The following is a 24,597-nucleotide window of genomic DNA, read 5'->3' on the forward strand; positions in this document are numbered from 1 at the left end:
CTGACCATGCGGAATCCTAAAGTCCTCCCCTCTCCTGTAACAATCCCAAAAGGTAGGTTTCGTGGCTTGAAGTGTTGGCTTAACCTTTGCTTTTCTCCTTGCATCTGTTACAGAAAGCAGCTATCTCTGGCAACCCCTGCAGAGTAAGTGTAACCCACTGGCGTACATTGCCTTAACAAGGCTGTACATGCTCAGTGGGAGAAGCAGGGAGCAGGCCCACTGCAGGCACCTAGCTCATTAGCTCAGAACAGTTTGGATGGCGCCTGTTGCCTCCTATTTGTAAAGCCCTAAACCCTTAAGGACAAGGTCAGGACTGAGGTTTCCCTTAAAGTTTTAAAGCAACTTACGGATTTCCACAGAGCTGCAAATTCCTTGTTCTGCTGACGTTTTCTATCTTATAAAGGGCTCCAAGTTTTTAGTTCCTTATTGCCAATCTGAGAGAACCGCTGTGGAGCTGAGGTGACCCAGAAATAGAGGCCGTTTCCCTTCCAGCCAAGAAGACAAAACCCTAGAGACAAAACTTTGGAAGGATGGAACTCTGTTTTAGTAATCTGATGACACTTAATGTAAAATTACATCGTCTATGCAACCTTTATGGACTGCTGTTTGATGTGGGATAGTTTTATGTTATGAATCCTTTGCTGCGAGTCCCTTCAGAGACCTCTGCAGACTAAAGGATGTTAAGAATCATACAAAATAAATACTTAAAATAGTTATACACGTGTGAAGCTGTGCTGTGTGACTGAGAATTCTTGAATAAATAGAAGCAAGTCATTTCTCAAAACTTGGTCTCTGTGCTTTCTCCCCTTCTGTTATGGGTTGCATTTATGGCAGTAGGGCACACCATCTTACTGAGAGCTAGGAAGGTTTTATTTTCTTTTTTAAATCTTCCAGTGTATTGCAAGGAGGGGAAAACAGATTTGGGAAATATGGATTAACTACTCCACATATACATACCACTTCAAAATCAAAAGATTTGAAAACAAACCCTCAAACCATTTCCTTTTCATAACGGACTGATGCGGTTGAATATGCTAAGCTTTGTTTTCTGTTTATACAGAGTTAAAAATTTCATTGCCAAAGCCAACAAGAAACATTGTCCAATCCAAAGCATGTTTACTCAGACAAAAGTAACATTTAATGCAGTTGGACTTACTTTCGTGTTCAGGACCACAGTCTTAGAAGACATATCCCTCCCCAAAGGTACCTCAGTAGAATTATAGCATGTATTAACAGTAGTTTATAAGGCTGGGTACAATTAAAATGCAATTAATAAAAAACATTTGCCATATGTTAATAAATAGTCATACCAAAACAATAAAAAAATAAAACAAGAGCGATCAAGGCTATTTTTTTTCTATTTTGTTTGCTCTTCTCTGCAGAATATACAGTATTAAATTATTTCATGATCGTAAGAATTAGTCCAAAGGAAATATGTGGGGACTGCATCTTTAAATGGAGGACTGGGGTTCCCCCATCACCAGAGAGGAGGCTGGGTAGGGTGCAGTGAGCAGATCGGGAGAAACAAACTCAACAGGACAGGATATTGTAATGAGAGCTGCATAAGTAAGGAAAGGATAACCTTTCCAGTCACATTTTTTTTCAGCCATTGTGTTGCGGGTGGGAGGCAGTTGTGTTTTGTGGTCCTATCCCTACAGGATCAGACTGAAACTATGGTTATTTCTTAATTTAAGACTTGTGGAAGTATTAAGTTAAAATCATGAGCACCCAACTGGAAGCAAAGAGAACTTGCAGCATGTGACTATTCACAATGCAAACAATAGCATCCTATTCACCAGGCTGCAGTGAGTAGAAGCCCCAACAACCCGCGCCTGTCGTGGACTTGTGGGTTTGATCTCCATGAGAGGTAGTGTATTCATGTTCAATAGCGCTAGTCTCACATTCATTGTCAGGCGAATCTTTAAAAACACCCCCCACACCTTTCTCTGTAGAAACCAAATGTCCAAAAGAATAAAATAAAACCTATTTCTCAAAAAAACATCAATGGACTTTCTTCTGGCTGGCTCCAGTTCCTTTTGCCTTCTCTTCTCTTTGTTTGCCAACGATATGCCGATGAGACTTTTTCGAATAATCAACTTTGGTCCATCCGCCTTCACCAACTTTGCTTCCCTCTTCCTCTTCTATTTTGGGTTTGCTTTCAGTTTTCAAAGGCATCCCTGGTATCAACTTGGGCTGCTGGGGGTAATGAGGAGACTTCCTGTCATGTGACCTCGATGAGTGTTGACTGTACGTTGGCTGGGAATGCCTGCGGAATTTCTCTGGGTTCCTAGCAGCCGCCTGAGCACCCCCCGAACCCCTTGAAAAGCGCCTTCCGCTTCCTGACACACTACGAGAGTCGCCACTGTGGTAGCTGTGCCTGCTTTTAGTTTTGGACCTGTCTCTTTCCGAAGGGCTATCCGAAGCTGCGCTGGAGGTGCTGCTTCCCTTTGAGTTCAAATGCAGCGATGACAAATACGGTGTGGGAGACGATCCTCTCGACTGACTCAGAGAAGTGATCTGATAGGTTACAGGAACCTGGGTCCGTCTCACGGCGGCAGCGTAGGTGCCTTGGTCCTGAAGGTACGGCAAAAAACCGTTAGGGCTGTGAGGGCGGGAACGTTGGAGAGAAGGGCTGCTGGTCACTCGGCGCAGTTTCAGTGCATTCATCCATTGGGCATCAATACCTGAAAGAAAAACAGAGGGCATCAGTTTTGAATTCTTTCTGAGGAAGCACCAAAAGTAAGGGCTGTCCAAGACTTCGCATAGGTGCCAGTGTCTTGTTATCTGTGAGCTTCCTGGCCATGTCACAGTCTGACAGGCAGGGCAGTTGGTTCGCATGTTGGAGAGAGAAAGAGAGAGAGGCTTAGCTCACTTGCAGTTAGTTTCTTTATGAAGGGAAGCAAAACAAAGAATTTACAGAGATTTCTAATGGGTAAGGGACACGGGTGGCGCTGTGGGTTAAACCAGAGAGCCTAGGACTTGCCGATCAGAAGGTCGGCGGTTTGAATCCCCACAACGGGGTGAGCTCCCGTTGCTCAGTCCCTGCTCCTGCCAACCTAGCAGTTCGAAAGCATGTCAAAGTGCAAGCAGATAAATAGGTACTGCTCCAGCGGGAAGGTAAACGGCATTTCCGTGCGCTCCTCTGCTTCGCCAGAAGCGGCTTAGTCATGCTGGCCACATGACCCGGAAGCTGTACGCCGGCTCCCTCGGCCAATAAAGCGAGATGAGCGCCGCAACCCCAGAGTTGGTCACAACTGGACCTAATGGTCAGGGGTCCCTGTACCTGCAGTTATATCTGCAGTTAAGTTTTTGTCCATTGAAATAAGCTACAAAGTTGATATGTCAGGGAAGTTCTGATCCAATGGATGCTGGAAAACAACTGCAAAGTTCTTAGTAAGTGTGAATATTAGACACATTTCTCTGAGAAAAGGGAATTTTAGAGAGATGCCTTCGTTTCTTGTTGAGTGAATGGGATGAGCTAATGGGAGTGTGTTTTCTGAAACAGATATTAATGTCTTGTTTTGTTTTGTTTACTTATGTCCTTCCTTCAACACTCTGCATCATTAAACTTACTGGAATTTAAACTTACTGGAATTGGATCTGCTCCGAGGGTTGCCTTCTGAGTTTGGGAGCGATGTCTGTATTTTAAGCTGTATTGACTTCACCTCATCTTGAAGCTTCACTTTACTCCATTCCACTGGCTGGATATGTCTGGTGGATTTTGGAGTTCTGACAATGCTCTGTTCAACAAGATATTCAGAAGCAAAAAAATAAAGACCCTCATCGCAGTCATGCAGTGTTTGTCCAGACACTGAACTTAGGATTGTGACATTGATGATACCATAAATTCTCATGCTGAGTTTGTTTAATATCCTCTTTTAGTTTGGCCGCAAAGAATTTTTTTCAGTTGTGCAACCAATCTGGCGGCAAATTACGCTTTCTCCCCCCCCCCCATGCCCAAAATAGTGTACTGAACAAGGGCAAGATTTTAATGGCTGCCTTTTAACAGAACCGTTTAGTAATTATGAGATCATGTAGTGCTTCAAGTAAATAATCTTTTCTGCCAGAAGAGGTAGGCACTAAGGAGGTATTGTTGCTGAGGTTCCCTTATGGTAGCTTGCCTATAGTGGCTAGCTCTTTAATCCTGCTGTCAGGCTCTGAGACCTGTGAGGAGCTACAGTCTGAAAGGAACCTAGGGTTATTCTTCCTGTTAATAGAAAGCTACTGTTCTTCACTTCTGAGGCAGGCGAGGTCCAGAATTTTCCTATATCGCTCTCTCACTGCTTGAATGCATGCCACAGGACAGAGCTGAAATTTCAATTATTAGCCTCAGTGTGAAATATCCCATTGGTCTTTAAACACTTTTTTTTGTAAGTATCCAAAAATCTACTCATACAAAGGCTAATTTCCATCCTATTATACATAGCTAAATTGCTTCTAGGTTTTATTTTATGTTTTCCCTCTTGCCCTTTCCCTTCTCCTGTTGTTCCTCTGCTCTGCTAATTAGCGTTTTGCCAAAAAGGTAAGAAAGATTGTCTGTTCAACAAACACCACCTACACCGACCATTACTCAAAAGGAAGAGAAAAGAAAGGCGCATATATATATATATATATATATTACACTTAAGGGAGCAAGCTTTCCCAGCTAGGAGTCTGGGTGTGATTTCTGAAGATGGCATTCAAATTCGCATGAGAAGTTGGTAGTTTAAAATTAATTACAGTATTTGGCGTTGACTACAGTGGGCAAGAAAGTTAAGGCATGTCAACTCTTTATTCTGAAACCCTACAGGCAAAAGGAGCGGGTTGGATCCCCACCCACCCACAACACTTACCTCATAAGTAACTAAACATTCAACAGTCTGATCGTCTTCTATTCCCACAATCCATTTCTCCATTACAAATGGTGGCTGCAAAATAAAAATAAATGAAAGAAACATTTTTGTTTTCTGCCTCATTGTGCGAATCAACTTCTATGCATCCATCCTCTGTCCTTCAGAAAGAAAGCAAACACAGAAACCGTGTCAAATGACTAAATAAATACAAAAGTACAAATCTTAGCACATGATGTCTCGTTGGGCCTGCATGTCTTCCATGATTTATTTTCATGTTTAGGCATTTCATTTTTTGTCATGCTTTTATTGTTTTCTATGCAACCAACTGACCGATTCATTTCATACTGTATACTCATTGCTGGTTAGACGTTTAGGCATAGGCATATGCCCTTAAAAATAAGTTTACAGTAATATCTCCATGAATGTCCGCCTCATCTAGTGTCCATTCCAGTGAAAGTCTGCGGCAAACCCGGAAGAAACGGAACTGGTTACTTCTGGGTTTGCTGCTCGCGCATGCGCAGATGCGGCGCTTTGCCCTGTGTCCTTTTCGGCTAGCAGCTGGGGCTCCGGAACAGATCCCAGTTGCCTTCCAGAGGTTTTGGATTACAGCTCACATCAGCCCCAGCTAGCACAGCCAACAGTCAGGGATGACGGGAGTTGCGGTCAAAAATATCAAGAAGGCACAAGGTTGAGGAAGGCTGGAAGAGGACACATTCAAATAGCAGGTTGAGTCTAGGGCTACTTCCACACCAGGCCCTTAGGGTGGAATTGCCATTCTTCAATCACTCCCCGTTTTTATGGGACACCCATAGAATTCCATAAACCACTCTATTGTCACCCTGTGTTTTCCTGCAGTTCTTCTGTCTTTGAACTAAACAAATAAAATTTAAAGATAACTGTCAGGGATGGTTCCCTGACAATAACGCCCTTTCCTAATCATTTTTCCCCCTGAAGAAGCATTTTAGCATTAGTTGAAAGACTGAGTTTAAATAACAAACAGGCTGATAATATGAAATGAACATACAGGAAAAACAGTGCAATTTTTCGAATTGTGTGGAAAACCAGTGGAAAAGCCATTATTATTAGTCCAGAAGCAGTTTTCCTAGAATAGCACATTTCTACCATAAATCTGCTGTGGGATTTTCTCTTCATAAAATGGAAGGAACCTGGCCAAACATCATAAATCCTGGTGATTATAGGCCTGGTTCAAGACACCTTCCCACTAAATATACCTGTTTTATTTCCCCATTTTAATAACATAAATTGCTGCCAAAGGCCAACACTTTATTTTCTCAGCACACCTTGATGAACACTCTTCTCATTTAGAACTTGTCTGTACATTGTCTGATGTACGATATACCTTGTTACAGAACCAAGAAATCACACACTTTAATTGTAATATCTTAAGAGTGCCATCGCTTTCTTATTACCATGACTGAAAAGGTAATGTTAACAGGGGGAAAAAAACTATTGTGATACAAATGTGGGAAGGGGTGGGGGGTCTTTAAAAGCTGCCAGCAGAATGAGTTTCTATAGGCACAAAAGTCTGCCGCTGTGGTATTTTAATACCTTTGTTCGAGATCTAGGCAATCATGAAAGCTTCAAGCCCGTAAACAGAACCTTACCTTTGTCATCTTTAAAATCTCTGTGTCAGGTAAGTTAGTGTTAAATGTCACGTCTTTTATGTAAGTTATTGCAATCTCATCCCCATCCATTTCCATGTACATCTTCCATTTACAGTCCTGGTACAGAAAAGAAAATACAGAATATCAAAACTGGGCACTGGAGCAATTGTGACTTTTTGTTGTCTCCAAGCAAAAAAATAAAAATAGAAATCCCAATAAATTAATCAATTTTATATTATCTTAGGAACTGAAGCATCCAAACTCCATTTTAATGCGAAATAATCCTTACTTGTCAGCAAGAGGGTTCTTAAATGGGTTTGGGGACACTCCTTATCCCCAAACAACATCGAAAGGTCAGGGGTTTGATCTGATATTCCTAAAAAAAAAGGTAAAGGTAAAGGACCCCTGACAGTTAAGTCCAGTCGCAGATGACTCTGGGGTTGCGGTGCTCATCTCGCTTTACAGGCCGAGGGAGCCGGCGTTTGTCCTCAGACAGTTTTTCCGGGTGATGTGGCCAGCATGACTAAGCTTCTAGCACAACGGAACAAACCGCCGCACAACGGGAGCTCACCCCATCGCGGGGATTCGAACCACCAACCTTCTGATCGGCAAGCCCAAGAGGCTCAGTGGTTTAGACCACAGCGCCACCCGCGTCCCCCTGAAATTTCTACCACAGGATAAAAAGACAACCCGCTTTTCAGTAATTTAAAACTTAAACAGGTTGCCTTTCCCGCAGTTTTGCAAAGGGCCACAGTGAAATCTTTTAAATAAACTTCATCTTTCCGAATATGCTTCGTCTCTATATGTACATATAGCTTTAGCTGGCTCACAGCCACAAAGCACAAATTTGGAAGCCTTTCAAGTATTCTGCATCAGCAAGCAGGAAAATGTGGATGGCATGCAGGAAACAAGCAAGTCTCAAGAGAACAAAACTTAAGGACTTCTGTTCCACATATATGACAGCCTTTCTCAGCATGGCGCCCTCCAGCTGTTACTACAGCTCCCATCAGGCTCTGCCACAACAGGTATGCCAGTTGGAGCTGATGGTAGTTTTAGTCCAAGAGTAGCTGAAGGGAACCAGGCTGAGGAAGTCTGTTATCTGCAAATGTCACCCGAGTTAGAATATTATTTACATCTGCACCTGGAGCATGTTTTCCTAAAAGGATCAGAGAAGCCATTTGAACTACGCACATTCAACAGGTGGTCTGTTATTTTGGGAACAAGTACTGAGGACTGTTTTAATAAGCGGTCTAGGAAAATTCATAGATTAACAGCAAATGGCCTTAAAACAAGGCATTTCAAATTATTTTCCATTTCTCATTAAGTCTTTATTTAATTCATGATTCCATTTCCCAGGAAGGCACCACAGAGTGATTAACAACAACAACAACAACAATTAAAAGAATTTCAAATCCAGCAAAGATAATAAAAAAAACCTTCCCTTCCTTCCTCTTGGCTGTTCAGGGCAACATCATTGGCCGTTCCACATTTTATCACTATCACACAAGGATGTGGTGAATGGCTCAGCCACCCAAGGTGTTTCACCAATAGCCCACCCCGTCTTCATTCCCATTTTACAGAGAAATTAGACAATGCTGGTGACAAGTTATTGTAGTCCACTGTTTTCTACGTTGATACCTCGTGTTTTTAAAGAACGATTAATAAAGAAGAAAAAGAGGAGGGGGGAACCAGAGAGTTGCCACACCAGCAATCTAATGTGGCCAAGGCTTTTGTGCCTTTAATTACATTGTGCATCATTCAGGATTTGGGGGGCTTTTGTGCCTTTAATTACATTTTATTGCCTGTTTTCTGCTGATGGTGGAAGTAGGTATTAATGATGACTCAGTTAGGACTGACATTGGACTGACATTAGTTTCTTCAGCATTACTCCTTCAGCTGTGATCAACAGGAAGCAATGAAATGAAAAGAAGAAGGAAAGAGGAACCTTTTAATTAACATTAGGAAGGGGGGGCCTTGGCCACTGGGAAGGGCATTGATATAGCACTGTATTAAAAGCTGTGGGTAACCAATGTTTTAAACCTGCTTCCAGCTAATTATAGAAAAGCAACCCCTTAGCATCACTAAAGAGTTCTGTGTGTGAAAACAACTTTAGCGATCTTCTAGCATGAATTCAAACCTAAATGTCCTTATTCCAAGTCCTACAACCACCACACCAAACCTGCTCTTTTTGCGCACGGCACAGCAAAGAAAAACAGGACATTGAGAATAATTTTTTACTATATAGTAATAATATTTTTTTATTTATACCCCGCCCTTCCCGGTTCAGAAAACCGGGCTCAGGGCAGCTAACAACAAATTTAAAACACTTAATTGTAGAAGCAGCATAAAATACAGTATAAAAACATGAATAACAATAAAATTCAAAGTTCAAAAATCAATTTGGGGGAAATCCATTTAATAAGAATTAGATAGTCACCAGGGCTAGCTGGCGGAATTAGTCCTACTTGGGCCAGCGAGGAGGCCAGCGGAGAATTAGCTGTGGGGTCTCAGAGCGGGTAATCTTCATAAAAGGGGAGGGGGAGGGAAGAGAAGGGAAATAAAAGATCAGGCTGAATTCAAATTAAAGGCCAGGCGGAATAGCTCTGTCTTACAGGCCCGACGGAAGAAGGTAAAATCCTGAAGGGCCTTAGTCTCATGGGACAGAGCATTCCACCAGGTTGGAGCCATCACTGAAAAGGCCCTGGCCCTGGTGGAGGATAGTCTGACTTCCTTAGGGATATATATATCCTTAACAAATGCTAAAATGGCAATGAAAAGACATTCCACGTGATTTAACAGCGAAGGCCATGTTTTGTATTGAATCCCTGTACAGTGGTACCTCGGGTTAAGTATTTAATTCGTTCCGGAGGGCCGCTCTTTACCTGAAACTGTTCTTAACCTGAAGCACCACTTTAGCTAAGGGAGCCTCCCGCTGCTGCTGCGCCTCCGGAGCACAATTTCTGTTCTCATCCTGAAGCAAAGTTCTTAATCCGAGGTCCTATTTCTGGGTTAGCAGAGTCTGTAACCTGAAGCGAATGTAACCTGAAGTGTATGTAACCCGAGGTACCACTGTAAAATGTTCTTATTCCTAGAATCATAGAATCATAGAGTTGGAAGAGACCACAAGGGCCATCGAGTCCAACCCCCTGCCAAGCAGGAAACACCATCAGAGCATTTCTGACATATGGTTGTCAAGCCTCTGCTTAAAGACCTCCAAAGAAGGAGACTCCACCACACTCCTTGGCAGCAAATTCCACTGTCGAACAGCTCTCCTAAGTCCATGCAGTTGACATAAATATAAAATATTTGGGCTCTTATTCATTATTGTTTTTTCATATGTTTTTGGTTTTTTAAAAAATCAGTTTCAGCAAAACTTGAAGCAGATGGACCAGTCTTCTTTCTGTATGGGAATAACCCATATTAACTTGTATCACTGTAGTCATGATAATTAGGCATAGCTGCCAGAAAATGACCCCAGCTACTTCATGACTCTCCAGGGGCCTTGCTGCTGTATCTGCCGTCAAGAAAGGCTTTCGACTCTGGTTAGCATTGACCCGTTACTTCTTAAGGAGTCAGCCTAAGGACAAATATTTAGGGGAATCTAAAATTAAGCTACATTGCTGCCAGCAAATCACAGAGCAGTACCATTTTGGAAGTTTAATATGATTACATAATTAACTATATTCAATTTAGACTTGGTTATACGTGTTCACTTTTTAGTCTCCTTGCTTTCCATTTTTATCTTGCGCGCCCTGAAAACCTGCATGTGAGCGCAAATATATATATTTCCCCCTGTACGGTATCTCTACATCAACCCACAAGCTTCAATACATCTCGAAACCAAAAGCGGCAGGCTATGGCTACTTGACCCTCAATGGTTTCATGTCGCAGGATGGTCTACTTTACAGTGGCAAAAATACAGAAATTCAGATACATATAAAATACTGTAACTTGACCTTGCTCCGCAGGAGATGAATAACAGGCAATGGTACAGCGACCATTGTTAATTTTACTGTGCTGGGAAATGGCGCTATCGCTACAAAGAGCTTGGAGCAGAAAGAATGTAAACGTTTTGCAAAGATGTTGTTGAGAATTTGGAAAATGGAAAACAAGCGCTCAGCAGAGTCACTGAATATGTGGTAAGATTAAAAACAAAACAAAATCTAAGACCTGAAATAATTAAGAGGTCCCCTGTTAAGTTGTAGTTATAGCCCCAGGTACAACCTGAAATATGGGAGTAGCGTAGCCTCAGTTGCCAGTGCCCGGGGCAGGCATGCATGCGCTGGGCGGGGAACTCCAGGCCAGTCCTCGCCACCGACGGAGCAACCCCACCACCACCAGAGCAAAGTGGGACCATGCTGAGCCACCTGCCCCCTGTTCAGGGGGGAGCCCGGCCGGCCGATACAGCCCTTGGTGCGCAAAGAGGAGCACTGGGCGCTGTGGGCGCATGGTTTACACACCCTCAAGAATTGTGCACCCAGGGGCCATGCCCCCTAGCACCGCCCATGCTATGCCCCTGAGCACAGTGCAATCTTAACCATGTTTACTGAGAAGACACTCTGGTTACAATGGGAACTTACCCCCATGTGTGTATAAGGATGGGCCACCTGTGGCCCTTGAGATGCTACATTGCAACTCTCCTCATCTTTGACCCTTGGTTTTACTGGCTAGGCATGACTGGAGTCCAGCAACATGGAGGACCACAGCTTCTCCGTTGTATGTTAACACAGACACACCTTCCACGAAAGCATCATACAGCTTATCAGAAATTAAATCTGCCATCCTGTGGTTCCTGGGAAGGTGACCCAGAGGCCTCAGGATACAGCAGGACTCCCTCTCCATTGGAGAAAAAGCTCTAACAAGAGAGAAGGAGATCCTGCCTTCCCACTGTTGCAGAAGCTTACTACACCCTGGCTCTGTGGGAATGTTTAGGGATGCGGGGGAGGATATATTGCCTAAGATACCCTATCCCAACTTGTCTTTACAAGTTCAACAAAATCAGCAGAGTTAACATTCCCCTTTTTAAACACACGCACAGCAGATAGCCTGCTCAGACTCGTTAGAGTCTCTGTAAATATTTCCTGGTATTTTCCCCGTTTAATCCCTCCTAAAATAAGATGCTACGCTACACCTTCTGTAAAGTATAAAACGCTTACTCACAAGTAATCATCTGTTCACACAAAGGTTCCCAGAAGGCAGACTTAAAAGGTTATAACATAGTTTAAATGTGGTGACTATCTTCTTATGGGAGAAAGCCCCGCTTTTCTTCTCTTGGGTTGGAGCCAAGGGTGCATCTTAGTAGTGCTGTTGTTAAGATGGCATTGATAGAGACAAGAGAGACAAGATGGTTGCCAGCCTGTGGTTCTGGTTCTTTCTACTCCATCTCAAGTTACACATAGGAAGTTTTGTCTCAGTCCTGGAAAGCAGGAAGTTCCGGCTGGAGGACTGAGACAACCTTCATGTCTACTCTAGCAATGTTGTGTTTGACTGCATCTGATTCTTATATCCCACAGGCTCATGCTGGTAGAGCCAAAGGGTGGGGGGAGATTGGGGCATGTCCGGGGAGGAAAGGGGAAGGGCTTGGACCCCAAGCCTTCCTGATCACCTTACACCTACCCCACCTCTGAGCTAGAGAGAGGTTTAGAGAGAGGCTCAGAAGCTACCATAAATCTCTCCTGATTTCTCTCCCCATTGTTTCTATTGGGAGGGAAACAAGTTATTTTAAAGAATAAAACCATGAAAAAGGATGGAGGGGAGAAAGAGGACTTCTCTGCACTGCCGGCAAAAACCCAGAAGGACTTTGTGTAAGGCTGTTCAGTCATCTTCACAGGGCCTACCTCCTACATTAGGACTGCAACCTTAGTCTAAGAAACAACACCCACAAACAACAAAATCACATTGAAAAGGGTTTGCTAATTGAAGATCCCCATGGAGAATTTCACATGGAAGAATGGAAGCTATACAGTGGTACCTGGGTTAAGTACTTAATTCGTTCCGGAGGTCCGTTCTTAACCTGAAACTGTTCTTAACCTGAAGCATCACTTTAGCTAATGGGGCCTCCGCTGCTGCCGCACCGCCGGAGCACAATTTCTGTTCTCATCCTGAAGCAAAGTTCTTAACCCAAGGTACTATTTCTGGGTTAGCGGAGTGTGTAACCTGAAGCGTATGTAACCTGAAGCATATGTAACCTGAGGTACCACTGTAATGTTTTGTTTGTTTTATAGGTTCGCAAAGTTTCCTCATCATTTCTCACAATTCAGACTAAAAAACTGCAGTTGCTACTTAGCAAAAACTATATGTAAAGCCATGATGTAAAAACCATGGCATCTCTTACTCTGACAGTTTAAACAGATCTGATAGCTTCATACTATTAATAGTGGATCAGAAGCAGCGCTGTCGATTAGTTCTTTAGATCCAGAAGAAGGAGCTGTGGGTCGCCGACCCCCTTTGACCCCTGCTCTCCTGTGCCAAAGAACTATTGTGCATAATGATTTCACCCTTCATGAGCTATGAGAGAGAAGAGGTGCAGCAACAGAGATTGGTTGCATTTATTCGCAATGCTAAGCCATGGTTTAGGGCTATGTGGCTGAGCCAGAATTAGCTCAACTGGAAAAGAAGGTTTTTTTTAAAAAAAGAATCCCAGCTTAGCGTTCTGTTCAAAGCAGAGATCAGGTTTAAAACAAACTCTGGCCATTTTCAACACAAGCCAACTTCAAATCACGAGTCATGAAGCGTACATGTTTAATAAGGCAGAGTTTTATTTCTGGTTCTAATGTAATGTGAAAGCCAAAATCCTCATACTTTGGAGCCAAACAACCTACAAGAGAAGCCCATGAGGAAATGTTGCTTTGCTCAACCTCATCCATGCAGTGGTAAACTGTGGTTTACAATGTTGTGTGAACGATTATTAGTCTCCCTCACATTATTGTATGTGTTACTAAGATAGGAAGCAGAATACTCCGCAAAGCAGTATTATTTTATTATTTAATATAGACATTTGTATTATATCATTATTTAATATTGAAAGAAGCTAGGGATGTATTATGTCATCTGAGCCCGGTCTTGGCTGGGGAGGGTGGGGTATAAATAAAATATTATTATTATTATTATTATTATTATTATTATTATTATTATCTATGAAATCCCATCCTAATTGCCAAAGGTCTCAAGACAGAAGCTTGTAGCAGCAAATTATACATTACGACATTCTTTAAAATCTGAGGAAGCAATTGTGAAAAGCAATAATAATAAGACAAACACTAAAACCAACCAAAAATTCTGGAGATTTTGAAAGTGGCTGTGGAAGGAGAAAGCAATTATGAAACATTATCCCCTCCACAAATGATCAAATCTGTACTGGTGGTGAGGCTTTTAAAAACTCAAGGTGCTTCCTGAACATGGTGACTTTCCCTCACATACATTATCTGAACCCCAGTGTGAAGTCATAGAATTTGCACGATTTCTGTTCTCATCCTGAAGCAAAGTTCTTAACCTGAGGTAATATTTCTGGGTTAGCGGAGTCTGTAACCTGAAGCATATGTAACCCGAGGTACCACTGTAATATTTTACGTTGCAGAAGATTCATAACTATTTTTGAGGTGGGGGGGGGGAGGAATAATCAGTTTTGAAGGAGGCCTATATTCAAAATAAGAATTTTATAAATTAAAACGTATTATTATGATTTAATTCAAGAGTTACAGCAAACTAAAGGAGAAACAGAAAAGGAAGATAAACGAGAGGAAAAAATGGAAGTGCCATCATAGCAGGCAACTGGGTATTGAAAAATATAAGATGTAATGTAAGATAAAACAAACATGGGGGAAAGGAAAAGCCTGATCATGCTGGTATTAAAAGTCGTAGCATGTTGATAATTTAAGCTCCCAGTAGCTCCTTTACATTCTCCGCTATTATCTATCTCAGCTGCTGAAACCTGCTGTTTTAAAGGCAATAAGAGTTGGAACTTCTATAGTGTGAGCACCTGGGTTATTTATCATTAAGGCTAACTCTGCTACACTACATTTTATTATGCCCGATTTAAAGGGAGATAACACAAGTATGGTTAATTTGCTTCTCTTCTTTATATATAGTGTCATGACCCACCACTGCTTTGTCCCAGGAGAGAGAGAGAAAGAGAGAGAGAGAAGGAAAGGGAAATTGAGAGATTTAATAATAATAATAATAAATAAATAACCGATAAAAACCCTAAAAAAAAAAGAAATCTGCAAGAAACTCTCCCTCAAAATTCCATCAATAACCTCTTGTAGCGTGTTTAGGGTTGCAGGGTCTGGAACTAAGAATGTTTTAATCTCTTTCAGCAAAACAATGTCTCATAATGATGTACAGGACTATTGCTGTACTGATGAAGAATCATACATAATTCAGCACCTTTCACTTGGCACCACTGTGATATCCTCATTAGTAGTGGCTCACGGTGGCTGTCAGATGGTGTCCATGCGAACGCAGGCATTATATTGTCTTTGAGATCTGCAGCTGCTTCCATGACACTGCCAGTATATAAAAACATGACGCCAGTTTGTTTTATTTAGTGCTAAACCTTCCAGTTTGTAAAAACAAGGCTGACACAGAGCCTGACATGAGGCAGTGAAAATAATTAGCTCTCATTTTCTCAGCCTCCTATTTCCTTCTCCCCGCTGTGTTCCCTTTCCACTAAACCACCACATGTCAGTCGAAATGGGAGGCAATTAGTGGGCTCATTTCAGTCCCCACAACTGTGCTGAAAAGAAAGTATTTATGATGGCACAATGAACAGCTGAAAGATTAAATAACATTTGCCTTTTGAAAAGAAAATGACTTCTAGCTAAATGGGCAATTTTTGATTATTCTCAAACAAGCTTAGAGTAGTTTGGTCTTTTTTTTTTTGGAAAAAAAAATACAAGAAAGGAAAATGAGTCATTTTTAGGTGAAAGAATCAAATAAAACTTGACACAGTAATGCAAATAACTGATGTTTTATTGCAAAATATGTAAATGTGTTATAGCCTTAACAATGGCCCCAGCCTTGGGTCAAGGGAGTCACTGCCAAGTGGAAACCAGGGAAGAGAGGGGTTGCTAACACAGCAGGGTGTTGTTGTTTTTCATTGGGTTTTTTTCTGGGGGGGGGAGTGTTTGCGTTTTTTAAAACCCTGGTTTTAGGGAAGAGGTGTTTATTAAAAACGGTAAACAAATGGAGCGAAACATCAGTGTACGTAACTTACGGCTTTTCACTACTACAAAGGCTCCATCAAGGTTCAGGAAACCATCCCAAATCAGTTGCTATTTTAGCCAAGGAGAACCGAATCAACCCCTCAAATGTAATTAAAACAGGCAGCGTTTTATTGTAGGGTGTGGGTTTTTTGGTTTGGTTTTTTATTAAGAAAGAAAGGAATTATGCTTTGCTTGCTGTTCTCTTTGTTTTCAAGTATTGTGAGGTAGAATTTATGCATAATAATGAATTGCTGAGGTACTAGAAATAGATGTTTGTCTCCAGCACTTTGCAAACAGCAGGTTTCAGTGGCTTAGACGGATGGAATTCTAAGACGGGAAATTATATTTCGAAAGGAGCTGCTGTGGCTTCAAGCTTGTCCACTGCGGAAGTGATTGCCAGAGCGGTATTTTGAAAGTCTCTTGGGCTTAAGCTCAGATTTGCTGCACAAGCTTCAAGTGTGTGTGGCGCCAATGGAAAAGCTGGGAAGCCAGTATTGTAGAACCATAGAATTTTAGAGTTGGACGGGACCATGAAGGCAATCTAGCCCAGGCTTCCTCCAGATGTTTTTGGCCTACAATACCCATGATCCCTAGCTAGCAGGACCAGTGGTCAGGGGTGATGGGAATTGTAGTCGCAAAACATCTGGAGGGCCGAGTTTGAGGAAGCCTGATCTAGTCCAACCCCCCCCCCCCATTTTTTAAAGGGTGGTAGGAAGTTGTTGCTGGGTACAAATGTTCAGATACGCTGGACTCTATGTTTCGAGTCAGACTGCCTGTCATAAGCAGTATCATAAATGCAAGAATGCCAATACAATACCCATCTTTTTTCAAAGAATACCAAATTCTTGTGAATTTGATATGTAGTTTTAAATCTTTAGATGTGCTTTTTCGAGAATCCAAGCTTTTGCCGCCATGCAATTAAACAACTCTATAGACACCTCTGTTTTTATACCAAGAGGTGTGTCAAATAGTGTGGTCTGGTGAGCCCTCAATTACTTCCTTTATAAAGGCTAAATTTAATTGAAATCTTAGTATTATCTTCAGCCCTCCTAGAATCATATAGCTGGAAGAATGACAAGAGTCCATCCCTTTGCCAACAATAGGAACATACAGTGGTACCTCGGGTTAAGTACTTAATTCGTTCTGGAGGTCCGTTCTTAACCTGAAACTGTTCTTAACCTGAAGCACCACTTTAGCTAATGGGGCCTCCTGCTGCCGCCGCGCCGCCAGAGCACGATTTCTGTTCTCATCCTGAAGCAAAGTTCTTAACCTGAAGCACTATTTCTGGGTTAGCTGAGTCTGTAACCTGAAGCGTATGTAACCTGAGGTACTACTGTACCTTGGTTCTTGAAAGGCTTAGTTGTCGAACAAATTGGCTCCCGAACGCCACAAACCCAGAAGTAAGTGTTCCAGTTAGCGAGTGTTTTTCGGAAGCCAAACATCCGACGCAGCTTCCGCTTGAATGTAGAAAGCTCCTGCAGCCAATCGGAAGCTGTGCCTTGGTTTTCAAATGGTTTTGGGAGTCGAATGGACTCCCGGAATGGATTAAGTTCGAGAACCAAGGTATCACTGTATATACTTAGAGCACCCACAACAAACGCCCCCTCACAACAGCTCCTCTTTTTTACTTTTCGAACCTCCAAGGAAGTTGATTTCATAATCTTTCAAAAGGTAGATTGAGCTATTATTGAGCTGCTCTTACAGTTAGGATATATTATTCCCAATACTTAACCTTGGGATACAACCCAAGGGTCTTATAAATGCAAAGCAGTTGCAGCACAATTAAATATATTTAACGGAATACAAAAAAAGATTGAAACACAGAAGAACTTCTATATTTGCCTACATTACTAAATGGATGTTCTGTTTGTGGTGGGTTAAGTGTCAACATGCCACTTATATCTGTCTCAGGCAACATAATTATGATTATTGGTAATTTCATCTTCTCACTGGATGGTATATAGTCCAATAGACAACAACATTTCACTGCCTAAAGACAGTATTCATGTTGCTTGCAACTCGGCATACACAGTGACATTTGCAAGCCAGTCAAAACACTTTCCGCAAACATAATTCACGATAGAGATTATTTGCACTGAGGGAACGGATACATAAAGTTTTCAGTAGATCGGAGTGGTCCATGTAAAGCCTCAGTTGGCCTTCCATTTCAGAAAGAAAGTACCCAGTCACCTCACATTGAACTCTGAGTATGACATTGAACTCTGAGTATGACTTAGCTGGCTCTGACCATGTCAATTTACTAGAACAGTTTGAAGTTGGATTAAGAGCCTAGTTAGGAAACTAACGTGAAACCCTAGTACCCCAATTTTGGACACAATGACTAACTATGGTTTAATTCAGGGGTCAGAAAACTTTTTCAGCGGGGGGCCAGTCCACTGTCCCTCAGACTTGGGGGGGGGGGCGGACTATATTTTGGGGAAATAATAATAATGAAAGAATTCTTATGCCTTACAAATAACCCAGAGATGTATTTTAAATAAAAGCACACATTCTACTCATGTAAAAACACACTGGTTCCTGGACCGTCCATGGGCCGGATTTAGAAGGCGATTGGGCCGATTGGGCCCCCGGGCCTTAGTTTGCCTACCCATGGTTTAATTAAACCAGTATGTAGGGCCTGAGAGAGGGGAGAGCGATCTCATTGCTCATTCTTGGCTGCTAAACTCTGATTTAACAAGCAGGGAATGGAGCATCTGAATTGGGAGATATAGCCCACAGCTTCTCAGTTTTGTTTTTCAATCACTTTGGACTTCAGCTTCAATCTAAACCGGATATTAGAAGAGAAGACCATCTTACAGGAAACCAGCTTACCACGGAGAAGGTTGGGCTGGAACCTTCCTAACTTGATGCCCTAGTTTTCCAGAAACAGCAACTTATTGGGGTATGGGAAACTGCTCAATGATGTGACCCACTCTTTCATTCTGAAGTATGGCAGCCCTAGGAATGCTGAGCCCTGTGCTCATTCTTAGTGAGTTGTTTGGTTCTTAGCATTCTGGCATGCAGAACAAAACATCCTTGCCACACTACTGAAAAGCAGGATGAGTCGCACTCAGCACACCTCTGCCGATTTTGGGTTCCTCCAGATGCTGCTGCTGCTGATTTTATTGGGCGTCTTCCAGCATATACAAAATAATAATAATTAAACATTAAAAACTTCCCTACACAGCGCTGCCTTCTAAAGATTGCATAGTTGCTTCTTTCCTTGACGTCTGATGGGAGGGTGTTCCACAGACTGGGTGCCACTACTGAGAAGGCCCTCTGCCTGGTTCCCTGTAACCCCTCAGTGAGGGAACCAGGGCTGCCTTTACCCGGGGGTCTTCGATTTTTGCTAAAATGGAAGATGGAGCTATTGCTGCCCCTTTTTAATTTTCATGTGGGTGGATTTTGCTGCTCCCCTCCTTAAAAGCCGAAAATCTTAGACCTTGCGCCCCTAAAAAAAGCTCAACAACTTTGACCAACCCCCCCCCCAAAAATGGGGTTGCTGGGCGGATCTTTGCACCCCAGCGGTGCATATGCTAAAGATGGCCCTGGAGGGAACTGCCAGATAACCTGTCTATTGAGCATGCATCTTGATTTGCTGGCACGAAGCTTACACTGAGGTTGGACCGTATCTGGTCTGCGTTGAGAATTCATTCTGATCTGTTTGCAGATAAGCGAACATGAGAAAATAAGAAGAGCGTGCCAGTTCAACCCAAAGACTCATCTGCTTCAGCCAGATCCCAAAGGGAATCCCAAAAGCGGAACAGAAGTACAATAGCACTCTCTCAGCAACTGGTATGCAGAGGCTACCTGCCTCCAGCAGTGGAGCTGGAAAATAGCCTTATCCTCCATGAATTTGTCTAATCCTCTTTTAAAGCTGGTGGCTATCACCACCTCTTGTGAGAACGAACCCCGTAGTTTCACTGTATGTCGTGTGCTTCCTTTTGTCTGTCGTGAACCTTCCATGTCCACAAGTTTTAATATTATGAGAGAGGGAGAAAATCTTTTCTCTACCCACTTTCTCCACACCAACAAGAATATTGAACGCCAATACCACACCCTCCTTATTCGCAGTTTCTCTAAATGGAACAGCTCCAAATATTATATGAGACTGAGCATTCATCCTGATCTGCTTGTGGGGCGTTTCTACGTCTTCCTGATAATATGCATTCATTCCACACTTTTTAATGCATTTCCTCTCCCTTTCCTAACAGCAAAAGCCATTTTCTTTTTTTAAGGTGGATTTGTTGTGCTAGGGGGAAGAGCACTTTAATCTACTTCAACTGCGCAAACTTACGTTTCCTGTTGTGAGCTTAAATCCATCACCCCAAATACTAACCATCTGGAGGCACCTGGGGTGAATATATGCAGGGACATTTTTGTGTGAAGAAAACAAATAATAGCAGCTACAAATTATTCATTTACCTTAGGGCCACTTCCAGGCTTTAAATGGTACCCAAAAACGAGTTCAAGGTTCACGACTTTCTCTTCGCTTGTCTCATTTTCACTTGCAGAATCCTACCACAGAAAGAAAGGATGAGTCATTTTTGTTTCAGATCTCAGTTTGTTTAAATTCAAGGTATTTGACAGTTTGGGTTAAATAACATTTTTAATATCTTTGTTAACAGTTCTGACCCTACTTAAACCTTCAGTGTAAAAAACAACAAGTGTAATTTTGCATTGTACAATTTTGGGAAACAGTTTCCTTCGACTTGTAAACTACAGGCGAGTTTCCAGTCATCACTCAAGCAGAGATGATAGTGCAGAACAGGATGTGCAAAAGGAATTCCTCAAATAAGAGGTATTTCCTACAGGAGGAATTTAAGGTACCTGTGACTATTTCAGCACGAAGCAGCTGTGTTATTTGCGCTGGCAGGGCTAGTCTGTGTGGACTAGCAGTGATTAGTACTGTGAATAAGTGGATTGCGGTAAACTGGTTCAGAGTGCCTCTTCAGACTACAGCCATGTGGTCCTAAATGCCCAAATATACCAGTAAATATACCTTACCGGTAAAAAAAACAGCACAGCAAACAAACAAAAATAGACAAGGGAACATGTGATAGCATCATCTTCTCTGCCAGTGAAAGATTTTAACTTTGTCTTAAGGGTTTAACTGCCTTTTAGTTCTACAAAGTTTTGCTGGGTTATCCTTAGACGTCTGACCTCTGAAACCTTTGGAAGCTTCATACAAATATTGAGTGAGTTCTCCAATAACTACAGATGAAGACAATTTTTAAGACGGCAGTGCTAGAGGCATTGTTTTCTACTGAAATTTCCTTTTCTACAGAACTATTAGAAGTACATTAAGCCTGCCTTCTTTTATGCCTCAGTACTGTGAGTATCAATGAATCTACCACTTTCTGAAACTAAGCAAAGATCTGGCTCCGGAATATTTATTGTCTCATTTCTAAGGCCTAGTTCTCAATAAAATGGCAAACCTTTATCTTGGGCTGTACTTCATCCTAAAACACAATCCATGCACACAGGAAACTAACTTGTCTAGGATCGTTCTTTATGGCATCTAGTTTATAAATATATTATTATTATTATTATTATTATTATTATTATTATTATTATTAATGTATTTGTACCCCGCCCATCTGACTGGGTTGCCCCAGCCACTCTGGGCAGCTTCCAGCATATATAAAAGCATAATAAAACATTACACCTTAAAACACTTCCCTATACAGGGAATGTTAGCTCTGCTTACAGAGCCTGAAGTAGTACAGGCCCAACATGGGCTTAGCACCTCAAGAGAACTATATCTGAACCAAATATATATAATGCGAGATTATGGAGGTCAATAGCACCAAGATTTCTTTCCCAGGTGTCAACTCATTATATTTTACTTTCTAAATACAATCGTGGTTACCTTAATCAGAGGTGGAAAATGGAACATATTGATGTGGTCCTGACTCAATTTCTCAATGGCAGTCTAAGAGTAAAAAAAGAGGGGGAAATAAGAATAAACCAGAGTCTACGTCACACAAAACTGCACAATTTAAAGACCTATGGATTCAATTTTTTCATTAAGAGACGTTGAACCAGGTGGAGCAGCATTCCATGAAAAATTATTCTGGTTTGCTTTCATTCTTGTTTCTAGGGGCAGAGCTCCCTTCGCCCTGAATTGTAGGGTCTTTATTTTTTCAATACATAAAATAGGCAATGAGTCTGTTAAATATTGTTAAGTTGTGGGTGAACATATCAGACAACACAGCGATTCTTCAAACAGCTCTTGTTTATTCACAGGTCAGAACAGAACTGAACTGAAGGGTTCAGCCAGCCTGCTTATACAGAGCTCCAGTACAATGTAACTGTAACAACTTTCTATAACTATCCAATCACTGAACGTCACTTCCAACCCCTTATTTGCATATGTGGACCTGAAATATCTACAGTATCCCCCTGCTGGCCCAGGGTGAGAACTTCAGTACATAACAAATATGTTGATCATTTCCCACAACCAGCAAGTCCCAAAGCAATTTTACAAAATGATCAAATGCAGAAAGTACGATATGTAACAAAATATCCATTCAAACAACACAGTAAAATGCAGGTCTCCTACATGGTTCATCCCCACAAAAGGATTTTAAAAAAGATCTCCACCACCACCCCACACAAGAATGGACTCCTTCCTCAACCGTCCCATTTTCATCCAAGGCATTTTTAAGTACCTTCAAATGAATCATGTGGCCTTTAGAAACAATCCCCATGTCCTTCATGTCCTCTTCATCCAGAAGTAGCAGTCGTTTCCCAGTGATGTGATGCTCCTTAAATAAAGTAGCATAAATACTCATCTCACCTGAAGTGTCACCTTAAGAAAAGAGGAAACTGTTTAGAAAACGGATCAATAGAGACAAAAAAAAAGTCAACCAAATACAGGAGACTTACCTTTCGTAACAAGCTGCTGCATCCAAAAGTACTGTGAAGAAATAACACAGATTTATTATTTTAAGCCGTAGTCAATGACATAGTTGCACAACCGGAATGAGGTCCATTTGCGCAACGGGACTTCCTCCCCCTTCCTCCCCACTGAACCTGTGTTTACCTAGTAACATGAGCTTGGAACCACACCTTACTTGAGCATGGGGAGGGAATTTCCAGGGGAAAGTGCCCAGCTTAAGCTCGACTTTGCCTGGTCGGTTCTCCACTACAATACAGTGGTACCTTGGTTCTCAAACGCCAAAAACCCGGAAGTAAGTGTTCCAGTTTTTGAACATTTTTCGGAAGCTGAATGTCCGATGCGGCTATCGGCTATTGTTTCCGGGGCACTTGCACCGACCAGAAGCTGAGCCTTGATTTTCGAACATTTCGGAAGTCAATTGGACTTCCAGAACGAATTAAGTTTGGTGCTTTTGTTTTTGCAATTCATTTTGCGTTTTTGTTCTTGAGGCTTTTCCGGTTAATTTGTTTTTGTGACTATGTGGAACCCAGTTCAGCTACTGATTAGTTGATTGTGTGACTGCAGAAATGGATAAAAGCCCCCATCCAAACAATGACTATCATCAATGCAGGTAAGAAAAAATAATAACTTTAATTTGTATCATCTATAAGTCTGGAACGGATTAATTTATTTTGCATTACTTTCTATGGGAAAGTGTACCTTGGTTTTGGAACGCTTTGGTTTTGGAACAGACTTCCGGAACGGATTAAGTTTGAGAACCAAGGTACCACTGTATTCTCCTCTTAAACTACAAGGGAGAAGCAGCCATTGGTTGCTATTTCACACAGCTGCAGGTTTATTGCTTAGCCCTGAGTGGTCTACTTAAAGTAAGAATTCTTAGACAAACAAAAAAAAGGATGTTTTAATTAATAAAAGGCTGCTTACCACATCTTCTTCAGTCCAAGCACAGATATCAAAGGAAGGCAGCAACTGTGTAAGAAATATGAATTTAATGGTGCACTCTTTCTTTTTTGTGACTCTTGACATCCATTTTCATTTAGAAGTTGATTATTTATTTAGCATTCAGATCCTTTTTTTTTCTCCGAGAAAATATAAATACATTTCGATGTGAAGCTAAACTGTTCTCCATTCAGCCAAGTCATTTCCATTTCACCTCAGTTTTTGCTCGTTCCTGCTGGTTTATGGTAGCAGGGAAGTGTTTTTATTTTATTTTAAGTCAGAATTTCAGCCTTTGCTGCTCCCGGTGCATGAGGAAATAAAACTAGAGCTAAACCAACTTCAAATTAATTAAATGGCGAATTATAATTTGAACTTGCTTTTAGGTTTGTAAGCTTAGCCTCAACTAGGCTGTTCGAGATTCATATTTCAATATTTGGGAGTTGCAAAAAATTGTAACGAATGTTCAATTGATTGCCAGTTGAGACAAACCACAGTGATGGAAGAATACCATTTCAAAATCAACCAACATCCAAATTGGATTCCCAGATTTGAAAAGCATTACTGCACTTTCCCGTCTATAAGGCGCCCCCATGTATAAGATGCCCCCTATTGGGGGGAGGACTCAAATTTAAGAAAATGGGGGGAGATGGCACAGTTGTTGAACTTTTTGGGGGGGGTTACCCAGGGTTGTTGAGCTATTTTAGGGGGAATTGCCGAAAATCGTTAACCCACACACGTCGCAAAATCCGCCTCCCGTCTGTCCCTTCAACGGTGGAAGCTGCCAATTGCCCGCCCAATTGCTGGAGCGTCAGCCAATCAACACCACCCATTAACGCAGCAACCAATAGAAATAGAAATAGAAATATTTTATTGTCACTGTACCACTTGTTTGCAGTGAGATTAAACGAGCACAATAGCATGCACAATAGCCGCTGACAGACGCAGCAACCAATCAAACGTCCACCCTATGCACTACCCATGTATAAGACAACCCCCACTTTTTAGCATGATTTTTAAAGAAAAAACATTGTCTTATACACGGGAAAGTACGGTATCTACTTTAGCAATTGAATGGATGAGACCAGGACGTCCTA

The 24,597-nt window shown here is 41.8% G+C and overlaps 1 protein-coding gene across 2 annotated transcripts in view; it reads right to left on the reverse strand.

Moving 5' to 3' along the window:
- Positions 1-852: 852 nt before the first annotated feature.
- MAP3K20 (mitogen-activated protein kinase kinase kinase 20) overlaps positions 853-24,597 on the reverse strand; it is a 111,296-nt gene continuing 87,551 nt past the window's right edge. For both annotated transcript variants that reach the window (XM_053359378.1, XM_053359386.1), the window contains exons 12-20: positions 23,489-23,533; positions 22,552-22,582; positions 22,335-22,474; positions 21,533-21,595; positions 20,086-20,178; positions 6,458-6,574; positions 4,833-4,907; positions 3,590-3,740; positions 853-2,684 (exon numbers count right to left, since the gene is read on the reverse strand). In XM_053359378.1, the coding sequence (XP_053215353.1) occupies positions 2,002-2,684; positions 3,590-3,740; positions 4,833-4,907; positions 6,458-6,574; positions 20,086-20,178; positions 21,533-21,595; positions 22,335-22,474; positions 22,552-22,582; positions 23,489-23,533 (1,398 nt within the window). In that variant the 3' untranslated portion in view covers positions 853-2,001. The remainder of the gene's footprint in view (positions 2,685-3,589; positions 3,741-4,832; positions 4,908-6,457; positions 6,575-20,085; positions 20,179-21,532; positions 21,596-22,334; positions 22,475-22,551; positions 22,583-23,488; positions 23,534-24,597) is intronic.

The sequence above is a fragment of the Podarcis raffonei genome, chromosome 1 (genome assembly GCF_027172205.1).
Source record: "Podarcis raffonei isolate rPodRaf1 chromosome 1, rPodRaf1.pri, whole genome shotgun sequence".
Taxonomy (NCBI): domain Eukaryota; kingdom Metazoa; phylum Chordata; class Lepidosauria; order Squamata; family Lacertidae; genus Podarcis; species Podarcis raffonei.